The sequence below is a fragment of the Camellia sinensis genome, chromosome 11, assembly GCF_055761805.1.
Source record: "Camellia sinensis isolate YWXY chromosome 11, ASM5576180v1, whole genome shotgun sequence".
Taxonomy (NCBI): domain Eukaryota; kingdom Viridiplantae; phylum Streptophyta; class Magnoliopsida; order Ericales; family Theaceae; genus Camellia; species Camellia sinensis.
Window position 1 is genome coordinate 41,874,538 of NC_138971.1, and position 20,916 is coordinate 41,895,453.

At 36.5% G+C, this 20,916-nt stretch overlaps 2 protein-coding genes across 9 annotated transcripts in view; one reads left to right on the plus strand and one right to left on the minus strand.

The window, feature by feature from the left end:
• Positions 1-4,063: 4,063 nt before the first annotated feature.
• LOC114255803 (uncharacterized) lies at positions 4,064-7,104 on the plus strand. Of its 4 annotated transcripts, none has more exons than XM_028195349.2 (3): positions 4,064-4,259; positions 4,999-5,382; positions 6,327-7,104. In XM_028195349.2, the coding sequence occupies exons 2-3, from the start codon at positions 5,114-5,116 to the stop codon at positions 6,925-6,927; spliced, it is 870 nt and encodes a 289-aa protein (XP_028051150.2). In that variant the 5' UTR covers positions 4,064-4,259; positions 4,999-5,113; the 3' UTR covers positions 6,928-7,104. The 4 variants fall into 4 exon arrangements, with proteins under 4 accessions (XP_028051150.2, XP_028051151.2, XP_028051153.2 ...); XM_028195350.2 differs by having other exon boundaries at positions 5,004-5,382; XM_028195352.2 differs by having other exon boundaries at positions 4,073-4,259; positions 5,063-5,382.
• Positions 7,105-10,270: 3,166 nt separating this feature from the next.
• LOC114255802 (calcium-dependent lipid-binding family protein) overlaps positions 10,271-20,916 on the minus strand; it is an 81,374-nt gene continuing 70,728 nt past the window's right edge. For 4 of the 5 annotated variants that reach the window (XM_028195344.2, XM_028195343.2, XM_082893780.1 and 1 more), the window contains 13 exons: positions 16,941-17,096; positions 16,652-16,836; positions 15,661-16,191; positions 15,278-15,455; positions 15,044-15,186; positions 14,819-14,945; positions 13,828-14,049; positions 12,588-12,944; positions 11,798-11,956; positions 11,403-11,690; positions 11,102-11,206; positions 10,919-10,993; positions 10,271-10,759 (listed from right to left, as the gene is read on the minus strand). In XM_028195344.2, the coding sequence (XP_028051145.2) occupies positions 10,694-10,759; positions 10,919-10,993; positions 11,102-11,206; positions 11,403-11,690; positions 11,798-11,956; positions 12,588-12,944; positions 13,828-14,049; positions 14,819-14,945; positions 15,044-15,186; positions 15,278-15,455; positions 15,661-16,191; positions 16,652-16,836; positions 16,941-17,096 (2,592 nt within the window). In that variant the 3' untranslated portion in view covers positions 10,271-10,693. Of the gene's footprint in view, positions 10,760-10,918; positions 10,994-11,101; positions 11,207-11,402; positions 11,691-11,797; positions 11,957-12,587; positions 12,945-13,125; positions 13,185-13,827; positions 14,050-14,818; positions 14,946-15,043; positions 15,187-15,277; positions 15,456-15,660; positions 16,192-16,651; positions 16,837-16,940; positions 17,097-20,916 lie in introns of all 5 variants that reach the window. The other variant, XR_014343781.1, reaches the window with a different exon arrangement.

A 20,916-nucleotide genomic window follows, 5' to 3' on the forward strand; every position in this document is an offset into this window, starting at 1 on the left:
AAAACGTTCCAAGGATTTAGATAAGAATTTTTTATTTTTTATTGGAAAAACAAGATAGAAGAGTGTCTACCTGTTTGAGTCCAATAATGTTGTCACCCTCCGTTATTTTATCCCAGTCAAATCTCTCAGCAATACCATTGAGCAACTCTGCTATCTGTTCGTACTTCATGGGCCTTAAAGTTTCACTCTCAAGGCCCATGTTCTGTACCTATTCTGCAGAATCTACACGATGAAGTTTACAATTCAAAACAAGATAGAGAAAAAGATTCAATTAGCAGTAGTAATTGGATTATGAAATTATTTTGTGACACCAGAAAATGGAATTGGAATCTGCAAACAGGTCCAGAATAAATAATAATTGATGTGGACAATGAAATTCAATGTTTAGTCAATTGCAATATTGGAGCTTCATGTCCAGGCAACCAAAATACCTCCTAGGTTCATTTCATTTTTATTAAAGTTATTAGCCAACCATGTGATCTGGTAAGTTAGAAGTTAATCAAAATAAAATAAAAATAAAAAATAAAAACATCAACATATCTTCAAGTACAATACACAACAAGAGATGCCACTTGAATCTAAGTACCAATGAGAGTTAGAAGTTGAACCTCCATTTCTCCTTAGGCTTGCACCCAGAAGCAAGATATGCTATAAGATCCTCTTTCGTCAATGGCTCTGTAGCAATCACAGCATCCTCTGTAGGGGGGCTTGCATTAACAATTGCTCGGTGTCCTCGTTTGTATGATACTCTTGCACTGTCTAAATGTAAACCATGCATTGTCGTTGTATAATTCGATGATAAAGATAGAAAACTTGTGCAAGTTTCCTTAAATTTGGATGCCTCGATACCGCTCCCTATGCAAGCCCGGCCTTGAGATTTTCGGGGCTCGAAGCCCACAATCAACTAATAAGTATCACTTGATAATTTGGGGCTCTTCACAATTTTTTTTCTTTTTTTTTTTTTTTTTTTTTTTTTTTGATTCAACAGAAATTTATAAACTACTAAAGCAAAGAGTAAAACATAGTTCTTACAAAGTAAATAAACAACCCAAAGGAAAACACAACCAGGGCAAAGTAGCAGCAGGCTACAGCAAGAAAGAAAGAGAAAAAGAGCTGAGAGAATTAGGTTTGGGTTTGGGGTTTTGTCCCTTTTGTTTTCTTAGTTTTCAATTTTTTTTTTTTTTAGTTCTTTTAAGAAAATTCCTTCCGTTTTAGGCCGATTGGGCTTACGGGCCCTTAGATTTTCAAATGGGCCAGCTTATTTTAAGTTAGTTGGGGTCCTTTAATTTTTTTGGGGGCTTAAAAGACACCTTGTATATTACACTAACCCATAATAGGAGGGGGCCTTTTTTGGACCTATTTTGGGGGGCCCAAAGCCATGGCCTGGTTGGCTTGGTGCCAGGGCTGGCCCTGTCCCTATGTTGAAAACAAGACTGTAGCCCACTTTAGATCCTATGTTCTCATAATGAATGTAGTGTGATGGACCCACTTGGGACAGATGCGCCATATGCCCCTGCAAAATCGTACACATGCTCTCTATTAACAATTCATTAAGCCAAAACTATCCACAATCAGTTCACCAACAAGAAGTACATTCAAATTCATTTTTAGCAAATCATAATAAACACTAATACTCTATTTGGTTTATTGGAATGAGATGGAATGATCATTCATTTCCAATAGTGAATGATAATTCCATTTATAATGTATTTTTCATTAATTGTTTTTTAAACAACCAAACATGGGTATGAATATTTTGATGGAATCATCATTCCATTCCACCATATTCCAGTGAACCAAACACTATCTAATAGAACTAGGCAGTGAAATCATTCAATTGAATTTGGTTTAACAGTTATTCACATTACAAAGACAAACTAAGCCCATTAGCCCAATTTACAACCACCAAATAAAATGGGCTAATTATACTAGTGGTTCCTACATTTTATCTCTTGTGTCATTTTAGTCCTTACACTTTCAATGGACTCAATTTTAACTCTTAATTTTAGATTTTTGTGTCAATTTGGTCTAATTAATAATGTCATTAGTGTTTTTGATGAAAAGTTGAGTAAGTTTATAATTTTATTCTTAAAAAATAACACACATGCCAGCTATGTGTGTATTTTTCATAATAATTATTAAAAGTTGTAATCAATTTGACCAAATTAAATTCAAGGTCAAATTATTTATCCAAAAAAAAAAAAATTGAATTCAAAGTCAAATTGAGTCAATTGAAATTACATGGACTAAAATAACACAAAAACTAAAGTACATGTACTACAATAGTAATTTTTCCAAATAAAATTAAAATGGCAATGTGAAGTTCACAAGTTAGTCAAAAACCTCAAATTCTAGCAATAAGAATTCAGTGGTGCTACAACTGCTCAAATCGAGGTCAGGGTTCGAGTCCCCGTCAAGTCGGGTTCAGATTACCATCCCTAATCTACAACCACAAAACCAAAAAAGTGCATGAATGTTGGGTAAATAATATTCCTTTTTTTGCTAATATGGATTTCAATTTAAGTTTGTATGACTCTTGAAGCACAATCACTATCAATATAGGCACAACACAAAATGAACTTGAGTTTCACTTTCTAAAATTTTGCTTTCAAAACATTTTGTCAATAAAACAAATGGGTAGCTTTTCCCCAGTTTGAGATTAGGGCCTTATTTGTCATAACCTAAAAAAAGTCAAAAAGTTACCATCTTATTTAAGTCACATCATCTTATTTAAGTCATATCACCTCTCTATTCATCATTTCAAATCCAACCCATACCCAATCTATATTTCATAAAAAGTCAAAAAATACACTTATGTAGATTATCCCAAACCACCCCTAGATTGAAGCGTGCTGTTAGGCCTGTGAAGGCCCACCAAAAGTTCTATTTCGATAATTCGAATTGTTGACACTATTTGATCCGATCAAATAGCTATCGATATCCGATCAACGTAATTTTTTACAAAGATAAAGTACTCGACGAGTTCTACACATTGAACGGTTTAAATTATCAAAATCGGATTTATGGTGGGCTTTATAGACCCAACAACACCATCCAATCCACAAAGTGGACTGAAGACAAGACTGACCCAAAACAAATATATAAGTTTACAAGAATTTAGGCTTGTTTTAAGAAGTAGATTAAAAGCTAATTTTTTGATTTTTTTTTTTAAATGCTTAAAAAAGTAAAGAAGAGATGTGACCTAAAAAAATCAAAAAAATCAAGAGTAATGCGAGGAACCTTAAATATTTTACTAATATTTCTACCAAATGTCTCATATGGGTGTGGAACCCACACGGAACCCACATAGTGTGAGTCACACATCCATGTAAGATATTTGATAAAAATATCAGTAAAACATTTGAGATCCTTAACATTTTTTAAAAATCAAAAATTATTTTAACCATATTCCCAAGACAAGCCTTAATTGATTTGGTTAAAGTATACTATACATCAACCGGCAAATGAGGTGGCTCTCTCAACAACTCTCCTCTACAAAAAATCTTAAGATCATCAACTCCATAATCCAAAAATAATCCCTTAAATACAAAGATTCGAAAAGTTATAAATGAATTCAAAATAGTGGGACATTTTGGCAAGTCGGTAAAAAGTCAATTTTTTATTTTTTTTTAAAGTGAAATCACTTCTCTACTTTTTTTATATAAAAAAGCTAAAAAGTCATAAAAAGTCAAAAAATTAATTTTTTACCAACTTCTTAAAACACCATAGAGATTCAAAATACACAAATGTCAGGTCCAACCAATCGATCGGGGCAACAATATTATTATGAGGTGTCTTATATTTACTCTATAATACTACAAAAGATGTTATATGAAAGCCTTTATGGGATCCGAGGACAACATTCCGAAGCTCAAATATTTTTTTCTAGATTTTATTTGACAGAAATAAACAAATAATTTAAATTAAAATTTTATTTTGTTATAATAATCAAACTTTAGAGTTTTTTTATTATTTTTCTTACTAATTTTTAACTGTAAGCACCGGAGTCAGTTATGCAAACGGGGTAGTACCCAAACCCGACCTGGCAAGACCGAATATATTCGAATCCACCTAATTGGATGCGAATATGAATCGGGCTCTCTCTCTCTCTCTCTCTCACATCACCAAATTCTGATTTCGCAGCTTGTTCTCTTTCTCGCGGCGGCGACGGACTTCTTCTCCGGCTCCGGCGACGACACAAGACTAATTTTCTGTAAACTTTTGATTTCAGACTTAACGTTCGTATTTTCAGTCTCAAGGTTAGGTTTTCAATTATTATTTTTTTTTTCCCAATTTTGATTATGGTTCATCATAAGCAATTGAAAGCCTTATTGCTAGTTAATTCTCTGTAGATTACATCTTGAGAATAAACTCTGTTTTTTGCTTATGAATTGCCATGGTTTATACATTGAATGAGTCGGATAAAAGTATGCAAATTTTGATATTAGGGTTTGTTTGGGTGGTTGTGGATTTAAAATCAAGGGATTTGAGGTTGGATTTTATAAAAATATTGGAGACTTAAAGTTATTATAGGTGGATAGAAGAACTATGGAAGAAGATAAATTGAGATTAAAAAATGTACTTTCGCAGTATCATTGTAGCTAGAAGGAGAATTCTTAGCATGATTTAAAATAACTACTTTAAATCCATCATGATAAAACTATCTAATTCAACTTTGACGTTCATAGATGAATTGTCAAACTTAAATGCATTTTAAATCCCTAAATTCAAATGGAACCTTACTGTTTTTGTTAGTTGTGTTTGGCATGAAAGAATGACTGTATGAATAGTATTTTGCTAAAATAAAAAACACAGATTGGATTTCTGTGTAAAGCAGATTCAGATTCAGATTGACATTATCCGATTTGATGCATTTGGATTCAAATGAATATTTAATTGAGCCGGGGTCTGATTTTTCCACATATGATCCGAATCTGAGACGTTGACTGGCCTGGCATTGATCATTCTATTTTACAAGTGGTATTATTACTTTATCAGTGCAGAGCAAACGTCAACCAAAGTGGTTCACTTATCGTAGTTCATGTAAGTTCATGCCTTCTAGGTGTTCGACAAAAATTCCAAGAGAAGCACCCCAAAAACAAAGAGCAAGAACATGGGCAAGAAGGGAGCAAACAAGAAAGCACCCAATCTTACTTCTGGATCTCAGGCTTCAATCACACTTAGAGAAGAATCTAGCGGGAAGAAACAACCCAACATCAATGGGAAGTCCATGTTGAAGTTAAAGCATCTACAGAACCTCGCGGTGTGGGCCAATGGTGAAGCCTCTATACCTTCTCTAGGTGCCTTTTTCGGGCACCAATTGGCTGCTCTTGGCGAGTCCCTGGGGTCATCATCTAATCCATCACTGTTTCCTTGTCAAAGGTGCAACTAATCTCTCTCTCTATATATATGCATGTGTCTATGTGCCCCATGCATGCGTCTGATGTGTTTGTGATTGCATGTTGAGTGTTTTATGCTATTTGAAACAATTTGGAACATGGGATTTGATCAACTAGAGGAACCGTAGTAGAGACACTAGTTAAATCCATTTATATTTGATTGTGTTTTCGTAGTTGTATGTATTTGTATAGATTGACTATGTATTTGTGGTATTAGTATATTGACTAATGATGGACCTTCAAATTGATATGAAACATGTTCGTTATGTTTTGGAGTGATTGGTTTGCTCAACCTTTCTCAAGATGGTGTCATTCTTCTTTTGGACTTTTTTGCATATCAAATAATGTTTGCAACTTTGTAAGCTGCAACAACGAACAGATATATGAAGAATGGTGCATTAGAGAAGCTAAGTATGTTAGTTTTGCACAAATGTATGTACCTTGTAGAGGATGCCTTATCCTCATTTCTTCCTTTTGATTAGTAACTAATTTTGTTGTTGATAAAAAAAAAAAATTATGTACCTTGTAAATGTCAAGCATTTTATGTTTCTACATCTCTATGCACCTTTTCACACCTTTAGAAGGGCTTTCTGGCGCAAATATTAGGATCTTTGGTAAGTTGAATGCATGGCCAGTAATGGCATCTTAATGGCTAGACTATAACATGGACTGATGTCAAAGTTGGTGAGGATAGAGTACCCATACATGCCACGATCCTGAGTTGAACATGTGACATGAAAGCACAAACGTGAAAGGGCATCAATTCTAGTTCCGATTACTTGTTGGATATATAGTTTGTTTCTCACCAGCTGTACATTTTCTTGCCTAACCATAGTAATATCACTAAGAATAACTTGTTCTGCATTTTTAAGACCATAGGAAATATGTAGCGTCCTCGAATGTTGGTTACAATTTTACTGTTTACAGATGTGAATCTATTCTTCAGCCTGGTTACAACTGCACTGTTAGAATTGAGAAGAATACAGCAAAGGCAAGGCGTAGGCATAAAAGTTCAAATGTTTCCACTCAGAACAGTGTTGTTTACAAATGCCTCTTCTGCTCACATAGAAACCTGAAGAGAGGGACTCCTCGAGGTCATACGAAAGAGATATGTCCTTCTAAGGCCAAACCTTCCTTCAAATTGGAATCTTCACACTCCATGGTTATCAAGTCTATCAAATTAGAGGAAGGTGCAACGGGCAATAAAGAGGTGAAAAAGGTGGACGAGATTGCTTCTCCAGCAATAACCACCGATGATCCTGTCATAGACAGCCCAGCTCCAGCAACGCCATATGTCAGAACTGGGCCAACTTTGTTGGAGGCCAAGAGAAGAAAGAGGAATAGGTCAGGGGCTAAGAAAGCAGCTGAATCTGAAAGCAATTCCGCTACGACTGTTGCAGAAAATTCTGTCAGTGCGGCAAACAAGCGGAAGAGAAAATCTTGGACCAGTCTGAAGGAAATTGCTGAGAGCAGTGAGCTTGGTAATAGCCAAAACCTCTCAAACTTGACAATCCCATTTTTCATATAAAGAGGGTTAATCATTTTATTATGTGGATTGCTATTAGTTTACTACGATTTTGAAGAAACTGCAAAAGTTGGTACCTTTGGGCATTTTCCATTTTGTAATTTATAGAATGTTGAAAGAGAATTCTGATATTGAGGTATGGAAGTCTCTGCATTATAATAGAAGCATTGCTTTATAACATTTTTCATTCTTTTAATACTCCACTGAAATCTTTTAGGGAAGAAAATGTTAGAGTTCACTGCAAAAGTTCTATCTTTGTTTTTTGTTTGATCAATCTCTTTCGTATCAGTTTTCATGTTTTTTTTTCTTTTTGGGGGGGTTAAAATTTTGGAATTAGATTGTTTTCTAATCTAACCATCTATGTTCTTTTGATTTCTAGTTTCTTTGCCAAAAAGGATTTCTATGAATAGTTTTTCTGTTATGTTAACTCTCAGATTAAAAGTGTGTATGATTTGCTGAGATTCAACATTTTCCTTTATAATGGAAATGGTTTAATCTTCTTCTTGTTCTGTGAAATTTAACAGTATCAGAGACAGAAATATGTTTGTTCATCTCATAATGTGAGTTGTTGCAATCATAGTATTAACTCTTTTGTGACAGCCTAAATGGGTGCATTTTGCAAGAGATTCTTGGTTACACAAGATATCAAATGTTGGCCAGTAAAAACCAAAGCAGTTGCATCTTCTTTCTTGAAAGAAATCTCCACAGAGCCATCTCGTTTATGAATAAATGTGGGATCAGTGGACTGGATCGGACAAGAAATGTGATAATTCCTGTTTTTTTCATAATTTGTAACCAAGAACCAGGGAGGAGAAAATCAATGACAGGTATTCCAAAAATCAATACTTTAGAGCAGAGCAGAGCGTCTCCTGCCATTCAAATGTGGCTGCAAGAAGAGAACACATAGTAAGTACACGCCATCTGGATCTAGGTCTCACTACAATAGCTTAAAGAAATCCAGCGAAAATAGCTTCACAAACCACCTTTCTGTGTACAAAAGAGTATCAAATTTTGCTAAAGATCAATGCATATTGAACAAATGGTGGTTGAATTATGTAAAACAAATGTAGTACATATAGCCAAAGGAAGCGACATGGCCACCCTTCACACGCCACAAGACTCTTCCAAGCCAACCTAGCTTTAAAAGACAACCTACTTGAATCAACAGAACAGAAAAATAGAACTCATACAACATTGTGAAATGAAAAGCTCATACAGTCAACTATTCCAACTTCAAACGATCTATCATGGGTCAAACTGTCACAGGAGAGCACGGTAATATGATCAGTTTATAACATTCTTCCACCTTAGTTGCTTTACCTTGGATCACATATCTCTTTGAATACAGCTTCCTTGTTACTGGTTTTCTTTTATACATCCCCAAGTTCTCAAGTGCATACAAGCTGCCACTGATGCAATCCTTACAGTGTAATTCACATTTTCGGTAGAAAATGAAGCCAAATTAACGATAAACTGGTCTGGAGTTCAGAGTTTCAAACTTGTCTAAATCAAGTAATCTGCATTTATATAGCTAATCAACAGTATCCAGAGAAGCTCTCTCAAAGAAGTTGAACAATTAGGCCGAATCCTTTAAACCCAGGTCGTCAACACAAAACTCTTTTCAGTAATTGCTCTCGGCTAAACTACAGATGGAACTATGGAGCCTCATCTTCCATGTTTTGTATAGACTTGACTGTTTGAGCATAAAGTTGCGGGACCTCCAAAGAAAATAACCTCTTGAAATATGATGCAAAGAAGATTGCTCCTAGAGAAATATACATAACCAATCTCGGAATCAAGCCCCTGACCAAACATAATTATTATAGAAACACACTACCAGAAAATCAACATTTAGAAAAAGGGTCAAGAACATGTTCTTAACAACATAGAAAAGCTAAATCAGGTAACTTTAATTTGGATTAGCAATTAAGCGAAAGTGAGGTGCTCCCCAAAATGACATGGGTAACTAGTTAAAAAGTAGTCACAGTAATTTTTGAGATGTATACAATAATTAATCATCAATAAAATTTTGGGGCGATGATGGATGAACAATGGGTGGAATCAGTACTAATATTATAACATGTATTGATATATTAATTGATATACTAATTAATGCACGTAACACCACCGAATTACATTTTACAAGGTGACAACAAAGTAATTATATCTATAAAGTGGAGTTCACCATCCACTTATACATTAAATTTTATAAATTTATTATTGATTATTGATGTCATATTATTATGAATAATACTATATGCACTAATTGATATATCAATTATTGTACCAACAGATGATGTGGCATAACATTAATTATTATTATCATTACATTAATTATTTACTTATGGAGTGACTTTTTGATGTATTTTTTATAGAGTTGCTTGTATTTTTTTTATTTTTATTTTTTTTATAATTTTGTGAATTTATGTAAAATTATTTGGTGCATTTTTATCTACAACTAATTAAAGTTGAAATAGATTAAATAAATAAATAATTATTTATTTAAAAAATAAATTTTATAATAAATTGTACCAAACATATGTTTCGAGTAATTTATAAAGCTCCTTATAACTTTTTGTAGTCGATTATTGAGATTTTTGTGCAATTTTTTATTATAATTTATGAAGTAAACATAATGTAAACAAATTAATTGTGTTATAAAATGGGAGAATATCAGAAAAGTGAGAACTAGAATGAAAATTTCACTCTCAGAGAAAGCACAAGTAATTTATGCACTAGATTTGTGCAAATGAATATTGTACTTTCATGAATTTGAAATTATTTTTCTTTATTTTCACTTTTTGATATTTCCTATTGTATAATTAAAGAGGTGATACATTTAACTTCTATTTTGTAATTATGAGCTTACGAATTGCAAAAAGGTACACTAAATAAAATGTTTGTGATTTCAGTGAGCTCTTGTTAGCATTTACAAGTTAATTTATTTAGTGTTTAGTTGTAATTTTAAATTATAATTAGAAAGATAAGCACATTAATATGTGCAATTGAAAATGTCTAGTATGTTATAAAAAGATCAAGGAAGTTGATTTTTTATTTTCCGTTTTTTTTACCCCCCCCCCCCAAAAAAAAAAGACCCGATCCACGTCACAACTGGGTTCATCTTGGTCTATGTTTGGTACAGGTTGTTCGTTTTGTAATAGGTTGAACACAGCATAGGATATAATAGGGGAATTTCAATAAATAGAAAAGGGGAATAGTAATTGCAAGTTAAATAAATAAATAAATGAGAGTAGGCCAGGAACCACTTATTGATGTTCCAAACAGCACCCAAACTGTGCCATCTGCACAAATTAGTTGATATGCCAGAGGGAAGATCAGTAATCACTTTTTAGCTCCATCAAGCAAATATGGATTTAAATCTACCTGGATCAAAAAACTTACACCCAAAAATGGGCTGCTGTCTGTAAATCATACATATACAATGTATACAAACTGGGCAAAAGTGCAGTTCCCAAGAATTACCGATTGAGCAAATACAGACTCTCTAGAGCTCTAGATCTACAAATATCTGTACTATTATATAATGCGACACATCCAGTTTGGTGTGAAAACAAATTCTGTCACACTTCTTTGATTTTCCAAAATTGCTTCCAAACAAAGCCAACATTCGAGATGGTTATAACCGTCATCAATTTTTGCACATGCGATGGAAGTGAGCACGACTGCTAAAATATCATATATATGTACACATTTACGGCCTTCATATCCTTTTCTTGAAGAAGAAATATGCCGACAAATCCTACTTATATTAAAGTTGGTTGAATGGCTCTATAGAACCCCCTTCAAGGTACTGTTTGATGCTTCTTTGGTACACCTGCAATATATTTTAATTTGTCATATTCAAACAATTTAAGAAGCAAGAAATTTCATCCAAACAGAACCTGAGAAATTGCAAACATGATTTTGTGGCATGAAGGTCCATTTAAATTAGTGCTTATGAAATGTTCATAAACCAAAGATACATTTGCCATACCTTTTTGCTAGCATGAGTACGTAGGAAAAACCCTGACAATTGCAAACTGAACAAGCTTTTGACATAAAACGATTCCTGCTTAGCACAAAGTCACTAACCAAATTTCATCAGACTCTAATGTCATCGTCATATCAAATTTACGCTGCTGCCAAAAGTTGAACTTAGTGGAACCGATGCAGGCACCTGCTGGGGTGGCCACATAAAAGTCACTTCTTTTGGAATTCCTTCAGCACTGCTGATATCAGCAATTGGTGAATATGGTTTTGTCACTTTTCTTTTCAGTGTTGCCTGAATGACCAGCACAAAATAAAACAAAATCGTAAATTTCAAGACCTAACCTTTTAACTGGTTCTCAACCATGCATCATAAGGGTTTTAGAAAGCAGTGTTTGGTGTCAAGCATGATGCATTACAGCATTCATAGAGGCCACAATAAACAAGAACTATGCAAGATTGAAACAATTAAGAGCATTAGACACTCCAACCTTTGATTGGCTTGGCCCGTAAGTGTTCATTGCTTGATCAATTGAAGAATAAACCTCAAAAGCCTGATTGGATTCAGGGTAACATTTTATGACACGAACTGATTCCTTTGACTCTGCTGATCTAGTTTGTAAATAAATAATAAGCCGTGAAGGTGGTGCATTCTGTTGGTCTTTCTTTCCATGAGTCAATTCCATTGTCACCAAGTCATCCAACAGCACATCCCACAATACTGAACAGGGATCTCTTGCTGGGTTGAACTTCTTCTGAGCAATAATGTTGGAAGTTTGCTGAAATGACAAAAACACAAAACCACTTCAGTTTGGATGCAGTTGAGGGCAAACATAATTGGAAAATGGTTAGCACCAGTCTCTCAGGTCGAACCGAATTGACTCACTTGCAACAGTATGATTCTTCGATGAGTGACAACAAGGATTTTGCTTTTAGGGAGTGAAAAATGGTCTTCATATGCATCTGATAAGGCGAACTTTGCACGTACTTTGAATAGATCAACCTGGCCAAAAAACGATCCTGATTCTGCTAGTTGCAGTATTACCTTCAAGATAACAATACAGTCAGTAGGTTAACATTAGAGTTGCATTTTCCATGTTCATGGACATATATGTATGTATGTATGTATGTATAGATATATATAGAGAGAGGACATAATTGCAAGTGTAGAGGGGGAAAAAAAAACTTCACTAGAAATGGTTATCAATTCAAATAATAGATTCATTATGCTTCTACATATGTCACTTCCAATGTTTTATCCTGCTCATGTTCAATAAATTACTTAATTTACTTCCCATCCATCCATATCATGCATGCCAAATCCTACTTTAAAGAGCACTGACAGCTTTCTCATCCATGTGGAACTTGCAAATAGAATTTCATTTCAATTTTCTAAGAAAAAAAATACGGTCCAGTCCATAGGTTGGATGGGTATTTAGCTTCGAAGTTTCAATCAATATGGTATTCACACACATGATGTGTGTAAGAGGACCATCTGGTCCAAGGGCTTGGAAGTATAGATAACTAAGCGAAAAAATAATCAGACCACTGAGCAACATAATTATGATGCCTGAAATTATTACATTCCCCCTTGTCAGAAGTCATGTACTAGGGAGTCCCATAAGAACTGTACCATAGGTCCATAGGTAACAAATAGTAGCAAGTGCAACAAGTACCTGTCCTTCTGCTTTGTACTCATCATATGGTCGAAGCAAACTATCACCACTAATTACACGTGGCAGCCTCCTGCGGAGCAGTTGATCTTCTGAAGTAATAGCAGATGCTATCTTCATTCTCATAGCATTGGCACCTTCAGTTGTTTTTGACAAAAGATCCAGAACCCCACTCACAGGTTGTGCAGCTGCACCTATTATTCCTTTTCCAACACCCTGAACAAAACCCTCAACACCAGAAGCTTTTGCACCTTCAAGAGGCTTTGTCAAAATTCCAGTAACTCCTCTGAATAGGCCTTTTGCTAATGCTCCTCCTCCCTCTCTGATAACATCACCAAAGTCCTCTACACCTTTATTTTCCTGCATGAGAAAGGATATGTAAAAGAAAATAAATATATCCCAAAACATATATATATATATATATATCTGTGCATGTATATAAATAAAACAAAACAAATATCTTTGCATACATACAAATATATAGATTACACTTGAATACTATATAAAAGGCTATAAGATGGCTTATCAATGAATAACTCACATAGCAGAGATAATCAAAGTCATAATAAAGCGCAAATCCCATCTCTTCACTCTTCCCCCCTATAATGAATCAGAAGTTAACCAACCTATAGGCTATTAGGCTAATCTTTCAAAGTAAAAGAAGCTGAATTATTTAACAAGCAATTCTTTACACCACCTTCAACTAAAGGGTGGGTCACAGTGACCACCAGCATTGATGTCGAAAAATGAGGCCAAGCTGATGCATGAAGGGTTTTTTGTTAGCCATTTTCTGGAAATAAACTTCCTATATTCTTGGTTAAAAAATGGGCTGAACCTTTCAAGTAAACTTTCTGCAGTACTAATCAAATTAATGGTTAATGGTTTCTTTAGGCAAAACCTGCAGTGTCTATTTCATGATCCAATCTATCATATAAGACAAAATGGTGTTATATGTAACATACAATGTCATAAAAGCATTTTACTCATTACATAGCAATTATACATCAATATATACATATAATAATAGTATTAAATATAAACATATAAGGTGTGTCTGACGAAATATGTGTCCGATAAACATTATCAGACACATATACCACGCCTTTATCCGGGTGTTGGGTGTCTAACCCATACATGTAACATAGGTCTGCACTACAAGGTTGGAGATCTCTTGCAATGCAAAAAGTAGCCAATTCACAACATTAATGCAAAAACTAAGAGCATATATTAGTTTTAAAGAAACCTGTCTCTGTCGGCTTTGAATGAATTTCTTGTCCATTGATAAGGCAGCAACACCTTTACTCATATGTCCAAGTGCACTGCTTGCATTGCCCAATATATCAACACCCGAAAGCAATTGAAGAGGCTGACTGAGAAGATCCTTCTTAATGTTCAAGATAGCATTGCTAATAAGAACAGTTTGCCTCATGCACACATTCTCCTGAAATCTTTGATTTATCCGTACCTGAATAGCACAATGAAATGATTACTCATTCTGACATTTCTACTATATTCTCCCAAAACAAGGTACTGCAAAAATATGAGTTAAATCAGCAGAGTTATTTGATCCTTGACCTGTGGTTCTGATGCATCATAAACCACAACCAATGTTTCATGCACCACCTAACACTAAGAACTAGTGAGCCTATGGCAATTCAGTTGTGTCCCAAATTGAGCACTACAGTCAACTGTATCCCAGGCAGGGTCCTTTTGGCCCACCCCATGAGCATAAACCTGAGGATCAAGCAACAACCCCCTAATTGCATGATCCGGGCAAACGGGAGGGACTGACAAGAGTCAAATCCTAGTTGGTCATATGGGGAGCAAACCCACTGACCAACCACTCAAACAGTCGGCTAAATGGAAGGGAATAATAGTTGGATGTGTTCCTATGCAGGGTCATGAACCCATAGTATGATGCTGCCATGCAATACCACACTGAAAAAGGGTCATGTCAGCAAAATGCAACCACCACATAAATTGAATATTTTTCTTGTACGGTAATACCCTGAACACACGTCAAAGAAATGGAGTGAAACAAATCAAGACAAAATAATCTTTTGGGGACGGTGATCTCTTAGCAAATATTATCAAATGGTAGAATCAATGCCCCAACTCTGATTCCAATACACAAGCTGGTGTTACTTTCTGTCTAGCCAGAAAATATTGAAGTTCTTTGCAAAGAATTAGATATCAAAATTACGGTATAATAAGAAGATAGAACAAAGGCTTACTGGCATATTTTCAGTGTTACCCAATGCAGTCATTAAGGATGACCAAAACCCAAGTACACCCACAGGCCGTTGAGTTGGCGACATAGTCATTGACACTTTGAAACGAACTTCAGAGATGTTAAGGACACTGCCAGTGAAGGACATATTATTCAAATATAAGTTAAAAAGAGCAAGTGCAGAAACAGGCCACAATAAAAAAAGCAAAGTTATGCTTTGAGTCATTACCAAATTTGTATGATCGGATCGAATGAAACAGCATTAGATTGAGAATCATATAACCTATTAAGATTTACATGCTGGACCATCCCATGAAGGCGCCAAATGATTGGTTCATGAATGTTTATCAAAAAGGCAGAATTTTCTGGTCCCTGTGAGTAGGAAGCAATCAAAACAAATGTTATTAAGCATAGCATAAGCCATCAAGTTTCTGGTTTAAGTTTGAAATTTTAATATACTCACTTGGAATCCAATATATGGATAGACACATAAATCCAGTGATCCATTTGATTGCTGTGTCATGGAAAATTTCAAGATATAATCAGTCTCCTCTACAACTCTTTGTGGCCTAAAAAGAACTGGCATTGGGGTTAAAGGCAACTGATTATCTACTTGAATCCCACGCATTCTTACTTTTAACCTGCAACACAAACTAAGTTTGTTTAATCACTAACCATGTATTGTCATCATCATGATCATCACCACTACCATTATCAGACAAACAAATATGATAAACAAGCACATGATCCAACAACTTCCCTGAATGATGTGCACGTATCCATATTGACTAATTCATACGATAAATTTCATCAAACATGCTAGTGTCCATTGATAAAGAAAATTACCTACTGATTCCAGAGTCCAATCCTGTGGAATATGATAAAAGTAGATTCTGCACTGACATATATAAGATCTCTTCGGGTGTATGATCGATGATAGACAATCCAAGCTCAGCAAGCTCAATAATAACATGAAATTCAAAATTTGAGGTGTTTGACTGTCGATGTTGAAAATCATTCCCAGAAAGTTGAGATAAAGATGATGGAACATTTTGATTGACAATTGCGTCATTTTCTGGCATCCAATCACTGAGCTTAACGACATTAGTTTTCTCTTCTTTGAGAATGGAAACACGTAAAGCTTTAGAAGGTCCTCCTGCCACATGGATAGGCTGATGATCGGATATCTCATCAATGTTGTACGTCTGTGATTTCAATGGGTCAGTCCCATCCACCAATAGTTCCAGCAACCTTCGTCTACCAAGATCTTCCCATAAAAATGAAGCAGCTGAATTAGGTAGAAGAGATCGCCATGAATCACTGGTGCCATCCACTTGCCGAAAACTTACGGGCAAAAACAATGAACGATTTTCAATCCTGTCAAAACATAATTAATTAATCATTCTTTTTCGGTAGAAATTGCAGGAAAAGATAGATACACATGACAAAGAAAAAGAATGCAGTAAGACAATGTTTATGCACCATATTATAAATACTGTATCTTCCATTCCATTCTACAAAAAAATTTCTTAGTGCTGTCTGGAGAAGGGAAGGGAAAAAAAGGTAAATGACAAGTTTGATTCTGACAAGAAGTTCATTATTCAATCATAAACTCAATTCTGCATTGATTTTTAAAATCAGCTACTGCATAACAATTTGAGATAAGTTTCATAGTTTTCCAGCACTTCAAGGGAAAAAATTATTTAGCTATGATTAAAGAAAATAAGGTTTTAGCACATATTCTTATCTCCTTCCAAGTTTAAAGGATTCCATAATTTAAACAAAGACACAAAAATAAAAAATTCTAAAAGAGAAAATTAAGGGACAAGAATCAAACCTGTAAGGACTTGACAATGAGTTAGGACGGAAAATAACTTCGTAGTGTGAGCACTTTGTTCCACTTCTTACTTCCACCCTCAAATGTATTTGTTCACTTTTGGTTTCATTCTTCAAGGAGACACACATCAGACCTTCTGTCTCAACACTAAAAGGTGTACTCCATTCGTAACCATCCAACCGCACCTACAAATGACAGTAAAACCAAATCACACACTGGAAGAACACACAAAGTCCTGTTTTAAGTGAAACTGTGTATAGTCCATAAGAAACAATCAATTTGCACTGACCTTCAACAACTCAAGTTTTGTGGAAGGCTGCCATCCAAAATGTCTTGGAGGATCAGTGGGATGAATCCATTCCAGCATCTGAGTATCACACTGCTGCAGAGATAGACGGCGGCCTACCCTATTAAGAAACAAAGTGTGTGGCTGAAAATGAACAACCTGCAAAAAAATGCGTTTGTCAATTGTTATTTATTGAAAAAAACAATTATTCAGAAGCCACTAGCATCATTCAATAGGTTCTTAATTTCATAAATTGTCATCCTGTGAAAGAAATGTAAAAAATGATGTAATATTGATTGATTGATATTGATTACAAGATTGTTGTGTAAATTACAGATGGTGAGGTACTAATTATATAGGAGAGGATTGGGGAGTAGGTGAGTAAGTGTGGTAGGTGAGTTGAGTGGAGGTGGTAGGTGATGGTATATTATGGTAAATTCTAACAGCCCCCCGCAAACTCAAGGAGGATAGGAACTAACCAACTTGAGTTTGGAGAGAGTTTACAAAACAAGAAAATACATAAAAATAATAAAAAAAAAGATAGGGGACACTGTATGGTCGTGTCAGACCGTTGGTGAAGACTCTGAAATGTGGTGCCATAACGTGGTAGAGGACACTGGATGGGTGTGCCATAACGGTGTAGAGGACACTGGATGGTGGTGTCATAACGGTGTAGAGGACACTGTATGGTGGGGTCATAACCATGTAGAGGACAGTTTATGGGGTCATGTCGGACCGTTGTAGAAGACAGTTTATGGGGTCATGTCGGACCGTTGTAGAAGACAGTTTATGGGGTCATGTCGGACCGTTTGTAGAAGACAGTTTATGGGGTCATGTCGGACCGTTGTAGAAGACAGTTTATGGGGTCATGTCGGACCGTTGTAGAAGACAATGTTGTGACAGTTTACGGAGTCTTGCTGGACCCTTGTAGAAACTAACCGGAATCAATGTCGGGACAGTTTACAGAGTCTTGTCGGACCCTTGTAGAAACTAACCGGAATCTATGTCGGGACAGTTTACAGAGTCTTGTCGGACCCATAAAGGAGCTAACCGGAATCAATGTCGGGACAGTTTACAGAGTCTTGTCGGACCCATAAAGGAGCTAACCGGAATCAATGTCGGGACAGTTTACAGAGTCTTGTCGGACCCTTGGAAAAGCTAACCGGAATCAAATGTCGGGACAGTTTACAGAGTCTTGTCGGACCCTTGGAAAAGCTAACCGGAATCAAATGTCGGGACAGTTGACAGAGTCTTGTCGGACCCTTAAAAAGTCGCACCCTCAAAAGGTGTGCCCAATTTTGTCAAAAGGCGTGCCATCAAAAGGCGTGCCCACTTTATCAAAAGATGTGCCATGAAAAGGCGTGCCAGTTTGTCGGATGTCAAGAGGCGCGCGATGCGCGTGGCTGGCTCTGTGTCATGGTCTTTATAAACCGAAGCGGAGGAGGCAGAAACTGAGACAGAAAAACTGAGAGAAACCTCTGAAAAATTCTTCGTTTTGTTGAGAAAGAGAGGTTTTGCTGAGAAGAAACTCTGTAACACTCTCTATAACACTCTGTTGCCCAAAAAATGGCTTCGTCTTCCCGCGGGCTGCTCACCCTCTTTCCCGACCTCAACGAGTCCACAGGAGAGAGAACTGGTGCGGTGGCCAGTGAACCTCAACCAAACACCGCTGGGTATACTCCGTTGAACTTTCCGATGCGGTCTGTGGAGCAAAGAATGGCAGGGCTGTCGGATGTGGAGGCCAATCAGTATACTTTGAAGGCATGTGTGGAAAGCATGACGGCGGTCACAAACCTGTCGAACCGGCTGCAGAGTAGGACAAATGAGGTGCAGCATTTAAACTCCCAGCTGGCTCTGCTCCAACGCATGTATAAGGATGCGCGAGCAGAGATAAGCGTGCTAAGGGCAGAAAACAAGGAGCTGAAGCGGAAGGCCACCGTGATGTTCCGATTTGGAGGTCCTCCATATGCTGCAGTGGAGGAGTATGGGGGAGTGAACGTGCTCAGTGGACAAGGAAACACGGAGACCGGACTGGCACGGGACACCCAAGATAAAAGTAAGAAGAAGAGACCTGCAGTAGAATAGAGAAGGGAAAAGAAAAATCCCACTGTGGGTGTGGTTGTTTTGTTTGTTTGTTTGTTTGTTTGTTTGTTTGTTTTTTTTTTTTTTTTTTTTTTTTTTTTTTTTTTTTTTGTGTAAAATGATGATCGGGGTGAGGCCCGATATGAATAAAATTTTGCAGTTCGTCTTCTTCCTCCGTGTTGGTTTGTTTGTTGTTGTTGTTGTTGTTTTTTTTTTTTTTTTTTTTTTTTTTTTGTTTTTGTTTTTTTTTTTTTTTTGTTTAATAAAATAAATAAATAAATAAAAAAATAAAAGAAAAGAGAAAAAGTGGAGCAACGTGGATGATAATGTTTTGGGAGTGGAGAATAAAGAAAAGAAAAGAAAAAGAAAGGAAAGGAAAGTGGGGAGGTGGATTTTAAAAATCCCATGGTGGAGGACAAACATAGTGGGTGATATGAGATACAGAAAGCTCTCACTTATAGAGAGAGAAAGTAATGGATTCGGATCAGGGGAAGCTCGTCATCGGCGGGATTTCGTGGGAGACGACGGAAGAGAAGCTCAAGGACCATTTCGAGGCCGATGGTGAGGTTTTGCAGACTGTGGTGATGAGAGACAAGACCAATGGAAGGCCGAGGGGTTGTGGGTTTGTGGTTTTTTTTTTTTTTTTTGTTTTTGGGTTTGCAGATCCTTCGATCCTCGAGAGGGTTCTTCAGGATAAACATCGCATCGATGGTAGAACGGTGGAGGCGAAGAGGGCCATGTCAAGAGAGGAACAGCAAACAGCCCCCCGAGGGCCATAGTCGGCGTCGTCAAGGAGGATGTCGTCGGGGAACCGGAAGAAGGTTCTGTTCTCCGACGTAAGTGCTTATGAGGTGGAGTTGGGAACAGATGGAAGGCACTGCTTTTGTAAAGCTGGTGATCTGCTGGCCGTGGTTGAGGAAGGATGTTGATGTTGATGTTCAACCTCTTTAGAGAATTAACTAGCTGCTTTGGCAGCCATTGTTATGGGAACCGGTGTTAATTTGGGAGCAATATTGTTGGTTGAATGTTTACTGTGTTCAGAAACAGGGCAACAAACTGCCAGGGAATCAACAAACCGGCGATTCGGCGCCTGGCTCGGAGAGGGGGGGTCAAGAGGATTTCGAAATCTGAGTGATGATGAGATGGCTTAAACCGAGATCGCAGAACCAGTTTGGGCTCTGAGGACGCGACGTGGTGTGGACGAGCTGGGTGCCTCAATTTAAGATACTGAGTCACGACTCAGTGGGTGGGTTTAGTGGCAGCGGAGTAAGGTATGTGTATGTGATATGTGTTGAAAAACTCCCGCGGGCAGCGAAAGCAAAGGTGCCGGCCGGCTGCCCGCCGGAAAGAAAGGAGTATAGGCCTAAATCTTATTGCTCTGATACCATGTAAAAAATGATGTAATATTGATTGATTGATATTGATTACAAGATTGTTGTGTAAATTACAGATGGTGAGGTACTAATTATATAGGAGAGGATTGGGGAGTAGGTGAGTAAGTGTGGTAGGTGAGTTGAGTGGAGGTGGTAGGTGATGGTATATTATGGTAAATTCTAACAAGAAATATAGATTATCTGATGTAAACCCTGCACCTTAAAATTTATCTTGTTACAGTACCATACTTTAAAACCTAGGTGTTACGCAAGCAAACTATTATAGCAAGAGGACACACACACACACACACACACACAGGCGTAGGAGAAGTTCTTGGAAACACTGTCCTCATGCTCTGATTATAATCGATATTTCTGATGATTTTAGAGAATACTAAGATAAGGGAATGATTGTGATATCATCCCCTTTTTATATTAATGAAGATTAATAATTACAAGGGAGCCCTAAGACATAGAATAATTACACTTGAATAATAACCCAACTAATAATATATTACTATAAC

Coding starts and splice junctions, on each gene's coding strand:
- LOC114255803 (XM_028195349.2), top strand. CDS start 5,114: ATGGGCAAGAAGGGAGCAAACAAGAAAGCACCCAATCTTACTTCTGGA. Junction 5,383..6,326: donor TCACTGTTTCCTTGTCAAAG/GTGCAACTAATC, acceptor TACTGTTTACAG/ATGTGAATCTATTCTTCAGC.